Genomic DNA, 14,037 nt, shown 5'->3' with positions numbered 1-14,037 from the left:
GGCTCTAATGATGCCTCTATCCCTAACTGGGTACTTGAAAAGAACTTAGTCATTCTGTGCCTTAGGTTCTTCATCTGTTAAACGGGGCAAGAAAAATATCTAAGGATCCCATTAAACAATGTCACCCCAATACATTTAAGAAAAATAAAGTGATATTTTAATATTAAAGTTAAAAAAAGGAAAGAAAAATATCTGACTCACAGAATTAAAATGGTGATAAAAATAATGCAATAGATGTAAAACACAGAGAAAAGTGACTTTATATGGGTTATTTTACATATAAACTACCATTTTATATGATCTAGCAATTTTTACTCACTATAACCATTTAAAATACTGTTTTTCAATATAACCACAATATTTTAACAATATTTATATTTGCTCATTTGCCCAGTAATGCTACTTGAGAACAAGGACTATATTTTCTATTCTCAAGAATGACCACACTGCTCGGCCTAGAAATTCCCGATCAGGGCACACCGCAGGGTTGCAAACCAGGTCCCCTCCATTGGGGCCACGTGAGAGGCAACCACGTACTGATTTTTCTCTCCCTCTCTCCCTTCCTTCCCCTCTATCTAAAAATAAATAAAATTAATTTTTTAAAAGGTTGTTTAAAGGAAGACAGTGGGCCTGAGAAAAAGGTCATTTCAGGCATGGGTCTTTCAGTTCAGGCTTGCTTTAGTCCCACTCAATTCTGAAAATTATATACAAATATAAACTGTGTATTACCACTTAAGTCTTCAAATGGGTTATATGTTACTATACATTCCAAAATCCTTGTGCTTAACTTACTTCCTGACTAAACCCTAAGCACTGAAAACAGAAATGCAAGAGTTCAAACCAAAGGGCTGAACACAATAATTTTTATATAACCCACCTTTGTATTGCCAAATTTGGTTATTAATCTCCATCACTCCTTTTTAATCCCTACTTTAAAAACTAAGACAATGAGCCTTGCTAATTAATCAACAAAAAATTCACAATCCCATATATTTCCTAATGAAAGTAACATGTGAAAATTAAATATTGAAAGATTTGTTATTTTTTATAGATTTTAATGATGTAATTTAAAGTCTGGTTTGCCAAACAACTAACTCTCTGAATCAGTAAGGGAAAATATTAAAATCAAATGTTTCAAAAAGTAGGGCTCGGAAGGAAGAATTACTGGAAATTTCCGCTCTCCCTAGATAAAAGGAATATATTTTTAAATGATCACCTCACCACCCTATTTTAGACTCTAGAGACTGTACAAACTCTCAAATTGTTACATTAAGGCCAAGAATTAAATTACATAAACAGCCTTAAATGTTGCATTTAAAATATACCTTAGATTTATAGATAGTATAAATAAAGTCTGTAAATCAGGTAATTCCCTATTTTTGATCACTATATTGTAGGTATTTCAGAGGAATACCCTTATTTTAAGAGCTACAGACTGAGATACTTAGGACTAAATAGGGGCATCAAGTCTGCAACTGAACCAATTCTGAAAATATGGATACACATGCATAACGTAAAATGTTAATATTTGGGATGTCTGGTGAAAACTATATGGGAGCTCTTCGTACTACACTGGCAACTTTTCTTTAAGTCTGAAATTATGTTAAAATAATTCAAAATTTAAAAATATTTACTAAGTCAATCATTACAGTCCTAGTATCCTAGGTGAGGTGATTGTGAGAAGCAGAACGAAGAAAACGAGATGATGGGGTTTAGCCCCGAGCACCAGCCTGGGGAGGAACCCTCAAAAGGGAGACACCCTGGCCAGTGCAGCATCACTGTGCTCTGAGAAACGACTGCCCACTAAGAAGCTGAATCCCACCTGGCAAAGGAAAACAGCACCAAGGATCGATGGGCACTGGGAAAGAACACTAACGGAGCCCCAATCAAGTCCTGCTGGAAAGTGACATGTATATTGTCCCCCCCCACTCAGATTCCGAGCCACAGTGTATTCTCGGCACAGTGATGGGAAAGTCACAAAAGGCCATTATTTCTAAATGAGTATTTATTGCAGATTTCTAAAATATAAAAAAAGTCCAGTAATAATTAATTGGAGTCATAAAATAATTTCAGAACAATCTACTCAGATGCCTACAGTAACTTCATAAAGAACAAAGCAAAAAACGTGCGCTGGTGGAGTGCACGGCCTAGCACTGGCGCAGATGGGGAGCTCCGCCCACCGGCAGGCAGCACACAGTCCTGTCCAAGAGGGGCTGAGTTTGGAATAACAACCATAACCACCATCGGGTGGTCCCTTTCGGGGTAAGAATCATTCACGGGGGAAGCCCTCCTTGGTCTAAATTGAAAAGAAAAACTTCCCAGAAAAACACAGCTTCTGAAATAGTCATTTATGACCGAAAAGGCATGTTTCTGAAGTAGTGAAAAATGCATTCTGAACTGCAATCATTCCATAATTCTGGGGAGACACAGCACGAGGAATGTCACGGAAAGGGGAAACTGCTGACACACACGTCAAGCAGGCAAAGGGAAACTAGACTGCAGGCTCACGGCAGTGGCCCTGCCCCAGGAGTGTCACAGGACAGGTGCCCTGGACTTTGTACCTTTCTCAGTAGACAAGTGGGAGCCCTTGGAAGGCCTTAAACAAAAAGTGCCAAACACCTGATGCATAAAATAAATGTAAATGCATGGTCCAATTATGCAAATTCTAATGGTAAAAAAATGACAGGTCTCTTTTAAAAGGTAAGTACAAACTCACTGAGTTGCAAATACAGACTTAAGGAGATTTAGTCCGATAGCATTATCATCACTATAACCCTTGATTAGCTTCATTTTTATAGGTGAAAATGGGCCAGAGGTCAGACAAGGGAGGCACAGATATTACCTTTGAGGATTTATAATAACAAAGCTGTGAAAGCAAATCTTGACATTCCTATTCACTTGGGAAGCAATGAAAAGCTTTAACGAAATTGTGTTGGATTGCACTGGTCTGCATAGACCAATTTAGACATGCTCTGTAGTCTCTGACCTTGAGAAATGCCAACACTATTCATGACACCTTGCTGGCGACAGAAGAAGTCTTACTCTCATGAAGTGACCAGAAAATATCCAACAGAAACAAAAGTGGGGCCGCTCTCGATGGATAACCCTCAAATGCAAGCTGTTTCACAGGTAAGAGGTCATGTACACAGTGACTGGACTGACAAGAGGGGTTGTCGTTCCTTCTGGTCAATCTTAATGCTTAGGTCAGGGAAGACCAGCATTACTAGAACTTACTCAAGCACAGGTAAAGGACTCCAGAGGTAACCTACTGAAATTCAACTACAGCGTGACATGGGTACTACATATAGTTGGATACCTAGGTTGTCTTCTGCAGCCGGTAGGATGTACCTAGACTCAAGGGCTACCTGGAGACCAGCAGCAGTGCCTCTGCTGCTGCTCCTTCTCCTCATCACCCCCTCCGCATCGCACTGACACGCCATGCATCCCTCCACCCACTCCACGCACATTAACTCACTGAGAACTCAGGAGAACCCTATTAGGTCAGTTCTGTCAGTACGCACCCCTTCTTGTATCCTGCCAACAGGCACAGAGCAGTGCATGGACTTCCCCAAGATCACACAAGCACTTAGTATCAGAGCTGGAGGCAGATCCCAGCAGTTAGTTCACAAAGCTACAGTGGTAACTACTTCACATACCACCTCTCTTTCTGTGCCCGCTACACACCTGAATTATGGACGACGATTTTTAAACTGTTAGGGTAGAGATTGCATCTTCTAATGACTATTTGCATAACCAGTCTGAGGTGGTTAAGGTGAAACTATTATTTTTAGAAAGCACAAAGCTGCTTCCTGATGAAGAATTTCCTAAACTGACAGTATTTAACCTCCGCTGACCATAATAATATGGTTTTAAATGAAAAAGGGCTTTCATTTTCATTTAAAATCAACCTGCCTTTGCTATGATCGGTGTGACTCAGTTGCTTGGACATCATTCTGCAAAGTGAAACACTGCCTGTTCAATTCCCGGTCGGACTATATGCTGAGGTTGTGGGTTCGGTCCCCAGAGGGGGCATGAAAGAGGCAACCAAAACATTGATGTTTCTCTCCCTCTCTTTCTCCTTCCCCTCCCCTCTCTCCAAAATAAAAAATAAATAATCCTAAAATAAAAATAATTTAAAATAAATGTGTTTTAGCCTTGGAAAATCTTTTTCACAATCACACAAGCTAGGCATTTATAGAACAACAGATCTTCAAAATTCTCCAGCGCTAACCTACGAAGTTAAATAGAAACATAATACAGAGTTTCTGGTAAACCCTATCAATGACTTTCTTTTTTAAAAATCAAACACTGCATCAACAAATCAAAGTAAGATGCTAACGGGGAAAATACGGTTGAGGGGAGAAAACAGAAAACAAAGCCAGGATGCTATTATTCAGCTCTATACTTAGGTTTAACAAGGGCTATCAATCTTTCTTTTCGTGAACACTAAATCTAGAAGAAAAAGAAAAATACAGATCAGTCTTCATAACCAGAGGCTAGAAGAACTTCAAATCCTGAAAACCTGAACTGACAATTTGAAGCCTCTGTAACTCTCTGAAGGACTGCATGCACTTTATTCCCTGACTTTTTCTGGGTTTTTAATCATTTTGCTCTATGGCGTTTGGACAAGCGCTGATGGAGTGGTACAGTCCAGGTACTTGCCATTCAGAGGCAAAGGTGACAACCGCACTTTAATCTCTAAATCTTTCCATATAATTTATCTTTTCCATAAAGCTGGTGCTCAACAAGAGTTAACACCACCACAGAATCTTGAGGGCACAGAGAAAAAGGAAAAACAAGAACACCAGAACTGTATGCTTTACGGTTCATGGTGGTTCGACTTTTTCTTCCTCATTCTTAAGCAGCCTCTTTCTGAACAAAATATGTCTCTTGCCAGCAATTATACATTTGAATACACAGGTGAAAAACAAAATCCTAACAAGTCACCTGCACTTTCACACCGCTGTAATGTGGTTTGAGAAATGGCCATTTCTTCAACAAATTGTAATTATGTGTCTACTATGTGTTGACATGGTTTTAGACACCAAATATTTGATAATCCTGAATAAGCCAGAAGATGCTGATGCTTCACTGCGCTTTCACTCCAGAGGGGAAGAGAAACAAATCAACGACAGAGGGATGGCCTTCACGTGCAAAGTGCTATAATGGAAATAAGCTGCCAACTCTACAAGAGAAGAACTGGCGGTGAGAACACACTTCGGCAGAGTGCCAAAGCAGTCTCTCCAACTAGCCAGCACTGAACTGATCCCTGACAGAGAGCAAGTAGCCAAAATAGGGGAAGGAGGCTTCTTGCAGAGTGAATAGCAATTGCAAAGGTCCAGAAGAGGCAGAAGAAAAATGGGGTATGCAGCAGAAACAGACAGGAAACCAGCGTGGCCAGGCATGATATAGCAAAGGAAGGGAGAATCTGAGATAAAGGGGAGTTGACAGGAGAAGGCTTTTTAGATCAGAATAAGGAACAGGGATATATTCTGGAATAGGAAGCCACTACATGTGCTTGAACAATGAAAGCACATGATTTGATTTACATTTTTAACGATCCCTGAGACTGATTTTTAGAAAATGGCTAGGAGAGGGTTGGGGCAGATATTGGCACACAAACAAGGAGACCATGACGGCCGAGACAGGACATGATAGTGGCTGAGGCTGGAGCTGTACTAGTGGACGTGGGGAGTACCCAACTAGTTGGTAACCCATTTTGATTTTGAAATAATAGACCTTGCTGATGAATTAGATGGAAGAAATGAAGACCATCAAAGAATTCTTTGCCAGGAGATTATTTCCAATGACATAATTCCTGTGTGCTACATACATAGACAAGCTAGAAAAGTTTGATTCCATATACTTAGAAGAGAGTGTTCTAAAATGAGAAAGCATCTCTAGTTAAATTACAGATACAGATAATGCACCAGTTTCCACTTCTTGAAATAAATTTTAATTAAAAATATGTATATAGTTAATTTCTTAAAGATAAACAGAAGCAATGATTTAATTACAAGTTCAACACATCAACTCAATTCTCAAGTGATTTAGGAAAAAAATCTTTTCCAAGGAAATAGTGAAACTGGTAATTCCATAAATATTGTAACAACAATTGTCAAAAATAAATATCTTATTTTTAGCCTGCAGGGTATTTATGATATACTAGAAAGATTTAGGAAGGAAGTCCTATATTTCAAATTCCCTATTATATCTTCATACAATAGTTTGAAGGACAGGGCTAAGATCTACTATTTAGAAAAGACACCTAGAAAACTTGTAATTATTTTAATAATTGCTATCATCAATTCACAGATCATTCAGGTACCTCCTCCTTCCTGCTCATCAGTCAAGTTTGACTACTTAATGGTTAGACACAGATAAGGAGTAACAGAAGATGAGAAAATTCTTTGTAAAATTTGTCATTTATTATTAAAGCTTTAAGGAAAACATTAAAAACCAACCGCCGAAAGAACCAAAAACATCTAAATCCACAGGACTAAAATGCTGTGCCACCCCAGTGTCATGGGCAGCACACTGGCCAACGCCAGTGTTTTAGTTATGATTAGAACACAATTCAGATGTAAAACTCTGCCTCACGCTGAACGCTACTTCTCATGTGAAAATCGGCACAACAGCAACTATCTCACAGAATTTTTATGAGGATTACGATTAATGTATGTAAAGCACCTAAAGCAATGCCTTACTATAGTACATGCTCACTAAAGGGTTGCTACTGTTCTCCGAGAAATCTAATGAAGCACCGTTAATCCCAATGTAATTCTGTTTAGGGAAATACTATGTTTGCGAAACAAAGCATTTGTACCGAAATAATCACTTCAAACGCACAAGGATCCGAAGTAACACTTTAAAGTGAGTTTTTCATCCTATTGTTCCTTTGATGGAGTAACACAGCGGGACTGTACCACCTAGGGAACTAACACGGGCCCCTGCGCCGCTGAATGCCCACCGTCAATTGGCTGGTACAGCTTAATCTCTCATAAATTTTCTTTGTTCCAGGAAGACAGATCTCATATTTTCCTGCCTATATATCTAAAATGAGTTCAGATATTTGCCATGTGAGCATGAGGCCTGTGTCTTGTTCATTTCTGTATTCCTACTGCCTACCTAGCACAAGCCTGACACAAGAACTGGATGGATAAATGCCTAAGGGACTCTTACGCTGGTAAGTCCCCAAACCCAGAACAGGTCATTAAATCAAATTATTTCCCATCATTATTTGGAAACCATGCTTAAGCTCTATTTTACTTACACACACTCTGACCATCAGAACAAACTGAACCACCCAATATCACATAGTATGCTGACAGAGTACGCACTGAAAACCAGTCAGTTCTCCCCATGCTGACCCCCACCCCTATTATCCCACCAGTGACCATATCTGTCCCTAAGGAAAGGGACCAAGTTTTCCCATGTCTTTGAGTAACCCTTAAATCCTGAAACAGAATTGGCGGGCCCTACGGCAGACGTCAGTGAATTCCGTTGAGCATTCGCTGCAGGGAATTCACGGCATTCCAACCCAGGGGTAAATCCCTGCTGCAGTGCATAAAATATTATCTGTGCCTGGAAGCATTTGTAAATTCTAAAATACATATTTCTCTACTACAAGATCAAATCTAACACCTTAAGGGAAAATAGCATCAAAATTTAAACCTAATTGTTTTGATAATGAAATGCAGTTTTACCAGATAACAAAACCTAACAGGAGCAGAAAAGATACCTTCCAGCAGTTTTTTCTCCACAGAGAGTTTAGACACAGCAGAAGGAGCCTGGTACAAAAAGTCACAGAGGAACGTGCACGGGGAGGACTCATGACTTACTCCACCTTCAAAATGAGCGTCATGTTGAGGAAAATCTAGAGAAATTACAGAAATAGTGCATTTGAAATCTAAAATGTCAACGGTTTTCCCTTTGCTTATGAATATGTAAGTTTCAAGCTAGAAGAAAAACTATTTCAAATACACCACAGAAGAAATATACACAGATATTTGTTTTACTTTGCATAAAACTTACAAAATATGCATTTAAGTGGTGTTTATTATTCATACACGAAAACTGGATTTAATTTTGGTGAAAACAATCACACAGGATTAACTATTTCGATTTTCCACTTGTAAGATTAAAGAAACAGAAAAGATGTATTTCCTAACTGTTTCTTAAAATGAAATAACACTGCTTCGTTACAATCAGGGACAGACCAGAAGAAACCGGGCATTCAGAAGAATGAAGGGACAGGACCGACCTGAAAATTTGTTATGGTGGAGAAATTCCATCTGCAGACTCTGCCCTGCCTTCTTGGCCAGCAGGTAGGGGGTGCTGTGCACGGGGTCTCCAGTGGCACACATGGCATCTGCCCCACTGAACAGCAGAGCCATTGTCTCCAGAACATCCGACTTCACCACAGCAGCACACAGAGCCTGCTCGTTAAAAGAAAACATATCTGTTAAAGGAAGAAGATATAATTCTGGCTATTACCATTAGTGAGTCTACCAATCCATTCATGACAGGAAGTTTGTACCCATTTCTAAGAAATATAATTATAAGCATGCCTTGAATTAGGCAATAGGCAAAAAAGGCTTGCTTTGTATGCATTTAAATTATAATCCCCTATCTCCAAGTCTCAATTCATTGTTTCCTTTTTGCGATGTTCCAAACCTTTCAATCCATTATATTTGCTTTGGAAGACATTTTTTATACTTATAAACTATGATAATGACTGATTCTCAGAAAATTCAAAACATTTCAAATGTAATAATGAAGTATCCACTGAATGCTTTGTCAAACGAATGTTGTATGTACGTATGTATGTATTTTCCAGCCCAATCAGGGTCTACAGACTCTTTTAATTATTGTTGTGCTTTGCTAACTTGAAAGAAGAGTCCAATCCAGAATCTTTCCTTTTAGGAGACAGGTATGTGGGAATGAGGACGGCAGCAGACACAATAAAACATTAAAAAACAATAAAGCACTGAAACAAGAAAACATTACTGACTTATGTGATAGGTTGTCACTGCACAGACCTGATAGAACCTGAGTTCTTTTTCTCCTTGAGGTAATAAGCTGCCTTTACATTGCTTCTTATCCTCTCTCCCTGCTTCCTCGCTTTACTGGCTTCTCATCTGCTTCCAAACCCTCTGATTTTGGCACCCTGATTCCATCTGACTTTAGTCTCAGCTTCACCGTTTACCTCCATCCTGACATGGTGCATCTGGATGCATCACTAGTAAATTTGCCCTCTGCAATGCAACTTCAGGACAATCACTCACTGCCTATCTGAATGGGCAGCTCGGAGTGTGCAGCCAAAGTCCCAGGACTTTAAATCTAGTATGTCTGCCCATTTCGCATAGGCCATTAACCACTACATCAGACTGCCTCTGCTCTGACATCATTTTATTGGGTTTGGTGTAGGTTCAACTGAATTATAGTTTTGCCTTCATACCTCTCTGTATTTTGCTGTCTCAACCTGTTTCTACCAGCATTATTCCATAAGTAAATAATTCCTATTAAAAAAATAAGAGTCCCAGGATGTCTGCCCAGTTCTAGCCAGGAAGGTCTACTAGTTAAAAAGGACGTATCCTTTCTACCTCCAGAATTTCGTTCACTTTAGAATCCAGCAACCTGAATTCTTTTACCTGTCTACGGCCATACCACCCTGAATGCACCCGATCTCGTCTGAATTCTTTTACCTAATTTTGCACTAATTATCTAGGTGATCATGGCCAAACCCTCCTCCTCTCTGGGTCTTAGTCTTTTTTTTTGCCCCTAAAAAATGAGGGTATTGGAAAATATAAAAGCTAATGTCCCTCCCATTTCTGTCTTCTCAGTCTAATCATACGTATTTGTTCTTCTTGTCTCTCTCATCATCCTATTCTTATCCTTTACCTTTGTATTTGCTGTAGTATATTTACTGAAGTTCATCTGTTTATGGTCAATCTCTCTCATTGAGGATCACTCTCATCAATGAAATAAGCACATATTTTTACTACAAATGTATCCATAGCGCTAAAAGAATTCATCAAGTTTTAAGTATGCCATAAAGAACACTCAATAGAAAAAGGGTATTTTCCTCAACAAATAAAGTTAGGAAACAGGATAACCACATGCAGAAAAATGAAATCAGACCTCTATTTTATGCCACNAATATAAAAGCTAATGCCCCTCCCATTTCTGTCTTCTCAGTCTAATCATATGTATTTGTTCTTCTTGTCTCTCTCATCATCCTATTCTTATCCTTTACCTTTGTATTTGCTGTAATATATTTACTGAAGTTCATCTGTTTATGGTCAATCTCTCTCATTGAGGATCACTCTCATCAATGAAATAAGCACATATTTTTACTACAAATGTATCCATAGCGCTAAAAGAATTCATCAAGTTTTAAGTATGCCATAAAGAACACTCAATAGAAAAAGGGTATTTTCCTCAACAAATAAAGTTAGGAAACAGGATAACCACATGCAGAAAAATGAAATCAGATCCCTATTTTATGCCACTCAAACAATGAACTAGAAATGTATTAAAGACTTAAAAAAAAAACCTGACACTGCAAAACTTCTAGAAGAAAACAGGTAGTAATCTTCTTGACATAGGTCTTGGCAATGATTTTTGTATATGACAACAAAAATACAAGCAACAAAAGCAAAAATCAGTAAGTGGGAAAACATCAAACTGAAAAGCTTCTGCACAGCAATGCAATCAACAAAATGAAAAGATAACCCAATGAACAAAGTAATTGCAAACCATATACTGGATAAGAGGTTAATATCCAAAATATATAAAGAACACATACAACTCAATTTAAAAAATCCAATGAAACAGGCAGAGAAAATGACTAGACATTTTTCCAAAGACATCCAAATGGCCAACAGGCCATGAAAAGACGCTCATCCCTAATCATCACGGCGATGCAAATCAAAACCACAATAAGACATCACCTCACACTGGTCAGAATGGCTGTATTCAAGGAGACAAGAAACAGCAAGTGTTGGCAAGGGTGTGAAGAAAGGGGACCCCTTGTGCACTGCTGATGGGAATACAAATTAGTCAGCCATGCTGGAAAACAGTACAAAGATTTCTCAAAAAAGTAAAAATGCAATTATCATACACAATCCCTCTTCTAAATATATATACAAAGGAAATGAAAACAGAATATTGAAAGACACCTGCATTCTCATGTTCATTACAACACTATTATTCACAAAAGCCACCGTATGGAAAGAAACTGTATTCCTTATTAAATGAATGGATAAAGATGTGTTACGTACATGTAATTGGATATTATTCAGCCATGAGAAAGAAGGAAATTCTACTATTAGTGATAACATGAACAAACCTTAGGGCCATTATGCTTAGTGAGTGAGAATAGCCAAAGACAGATACTGTATAATATCACTTACACGTGAAATCAAAAGAAACCAAACTCACAGAAACAGAGAGTGAATGGTGGTGCCAGGGGATGCAGGCGAGGCTGATGTGGGGTGGGAAGGTGTCCTGTAAGGGTACAAACTTGCAACTGGTAGGTAAGTAAGTTATGGGGATCTAACGGACAGTATAGTGATCATAGTCAACAACAATGTATCACGCGCTTCAAAACTGCTAAGACACGAGATCTGAGATATTCTCACCACTAAAAAGAAAAAATAGTTATATAACGCAGTAAAGATGTTACCTAAAGGCATGATGGTAATCATATAGCAATATATAAGTGTGTTAAATCAACAAAAGAAACACCTGAAATGTATACAATATTATATATGCATTATATCTTAATTTTTTTAATAAAATATATTTTTGGTAAAAATCATTCAGTGACATTAAGAGCACCATTTTTCAGAAGCCCAAAGTGGAAGTAAATCCAGTAGGTAAAGTTCCCTGTAATGTTCTTAGGAACAATGTAATAGCTAGTAATTAACATAAAACCTACCTACTGTCTTAGCTCATGAGAAGTGTGTATGTGGCAGATAAGACCTCATTCGGGGACATCAGACTCTACCACGGACAGGATTCCCATCACCATCAAAAAGAGAGAAACCATTGGGAGAGACAGACCCTGGCTCTCCAACCTCACCAATTATGCCCCCAAATATAAACTTACTATTTATATATTATTTACTATGAACCTCTAATATATAAAATTAGATTAATTATAACTCTTGGTTTATGATGCCCTGTCATCATTATTCCAAACATGCTTGCTATAATTGGTCAGTTATTTTAATAATATAATTAGCACTCATTACCAATCACGATCCAAAACAAAATTAAACGCCTTAATAATAACCTGTGTAAGTGTATGGCTCCCCACTCCCACCCCATCTCCCTGAGGTTTCCTCCCCCGGGTACCCATTCCGAATCTTGAATTTATTGTGTGGCACTGCTTTCAACCAACTGCAGCCTCACTTCACAAATACCAAAAACATACAAAGGAAAACTTACTCAATGGGAAGTAAACTCACAGGAAAGAAAGGTAAATCTATTGTATAAATCTTATAACGTCTGCAAAGTATGGAAAGGTCTTTATTTATTGTCTCAGATGTTCGGCACAACGCTCCTTACCTGGGGACCCTCACTGAATGAGGCCTGCCCTGGCAAGCACACCAAAGAACTGAGAACCATGACAGAAACCTTCTCTAAGCATAAACACTACAGCACATAAAAGGATATGCTTTAAAAATCTACACATAGGAGAGCCTTCTGACACACAAGAAATGCAAACAGCAATTTTCGAAAGAGAGGGGGACAGGATGCTTAACAAACCCTCTGCTAAAAGGGTGAAGACTGAGTAGCCTGCCATGGTCACAAAAAGACCTGGAATGACTCAGCCAAAGGCAAAGGGCAGTTCAAATCGAGGCCACTAGACAAACCACCACTTGTACCAATAAACTGAGTAAATGATGTTAACTCTGGTGAGAGCAAGTCAGCAACCTAAGAGCTTAGGCTGTATTTGGTATCCAGTCCCCAAAACAGGGAAAGTGGTCAACAGTTTAAGAATCATGGGATATGCCTAAGTGAGCAGGAATCTCGTGGACAAAGAGTTTATCTGCTTTTCATGATGACGCCTTATGGGAAACAATGGGAAACCACTGACACAATCTCACAAAAGGAAATAAAAATAAACAGTTTTAGTGAACAGTAAAATATTTTTTACTTCTTTCCAAAATTCTTGGCATATATTTTAAAAGATACTACAAATCCACGTCTACTGTTACGTTTCATTGGATACCTTGTTTAATTCTTCCTTGGACAGAGATGCCAAAAGGGTTTTCCGGAATCTTCCTTCTTTGTACTTCTGAGTAATGAAAGTTTTTCTCTTTTCTACCGGGGAGTCCATGTGTAATTCTTCATCTTTTTGAAGGTTACCAGCCCAAAAGTCATTTGCTCTTTTGTTTCCAATGACAATAAAAAGCTGAATTATCAAAAAATTATGAAACATATCAGTTCCTAAAATGCTCTTAAATCTGCAGAAAACTGACTCACATGATAAAGCCTAACAGTATAAAATGTGCAAAAATACAAGAAGAATCCAACTCTTTCAGGAAGATGGAGTGTGAAAGAAGATACTATTTATATCTTCAATACTGTCTAGCTGTTTTTAATAATGGTACCATATTAGCAAGAAAAGAAATCGCGAGCCACACAAACTGCCGCAGAAGCATTATTGTTTCCAGAAGCTCGCATGGAGACAGACTCATGGCAAAGGGCTGAGAAGGTGGGCTGCCGCGGTTGGGTGGTGTGGAAACGGAGCAGAAACCGGAGCAGAAACTGGAGTAGGGACACAGGGAGTCTGACAAGACTGCAGTTAATGACAGAGCGTGGCAGGGATAAAGAAGGGTGACGTTTGCCCCGTGTTTTCGTCACTTTCCTAATATTTCATCCATGCTGAGTTAAAAAGAAAGTAAATTCTGGCTTAACAAAAAAGCTGTCAAGATTTTAAAAGTAGTTATTACTATGAAAGCTCCTTGTGCTTTTTACTTTTAAAATAACCATCTCACTCAGGAAGCCTTCTGAAAGTTAAAG

General features: G+C 38.6%; 1 protein-coding gene across 5 annotated transcripts in view; it reads right to left on the bottom strand.

Annotated features, from left to right (window-relative positions):
• ARAP2 (ArfGAP with RhoGAP domain, ankyrin repeat and PH domain 2) overlaps positions 1 to 14,037 on the bottom strand; it is a 164,172-nt gene that overhangs the window by 80,436 nt on the left and 69,699 nt on the right. For all 5 annotated transcript variants that reach the window (XM_037064361.1, XM_037064360.1, XM_037064364.1 and 2 more), the window contains 3 exons: positions 13,244 to 13,426; positions 8,264 to 8,438; positions 7,742 to 7,876 (listed from right to left, as the gene is read on the bottom strand). In XM_037064361.1, coding sequence (XP_036920256.1) covers positions 7,742 to 7,876; positions 8,264 to 8,438; positions 13,244 to 13,426 — 493 coding nt within the window. The remainder of the gene's footprint in view (positions 1 to 7,741; positions 7,877 to 8,263; positions 8,439 to 13,243; positions 13,427 to 14,037) is intronic.

The sequence above is a fragment of the Sturnira hondurensis genome, unplaced genomic scaffold (assembly GCF_014824575.4).
Source record: "Sturnira hondurensis isolate 20B ecotype Veracruz unplaced genomic scaffold, ASM1482457v3 Scaffold0015056, whole genome shotgun sequence".
In the NCBI taxonomy this organism is placed as follows: Eukaryota; Metazoa; Chordata; class Mammalia; order Chiroptera; family Phyllostomidae; genus Sturnira; species Sturnira hondurensis.
This window is presented reverse-complemented; position numbering and strand designations above follow the sequence as displayed.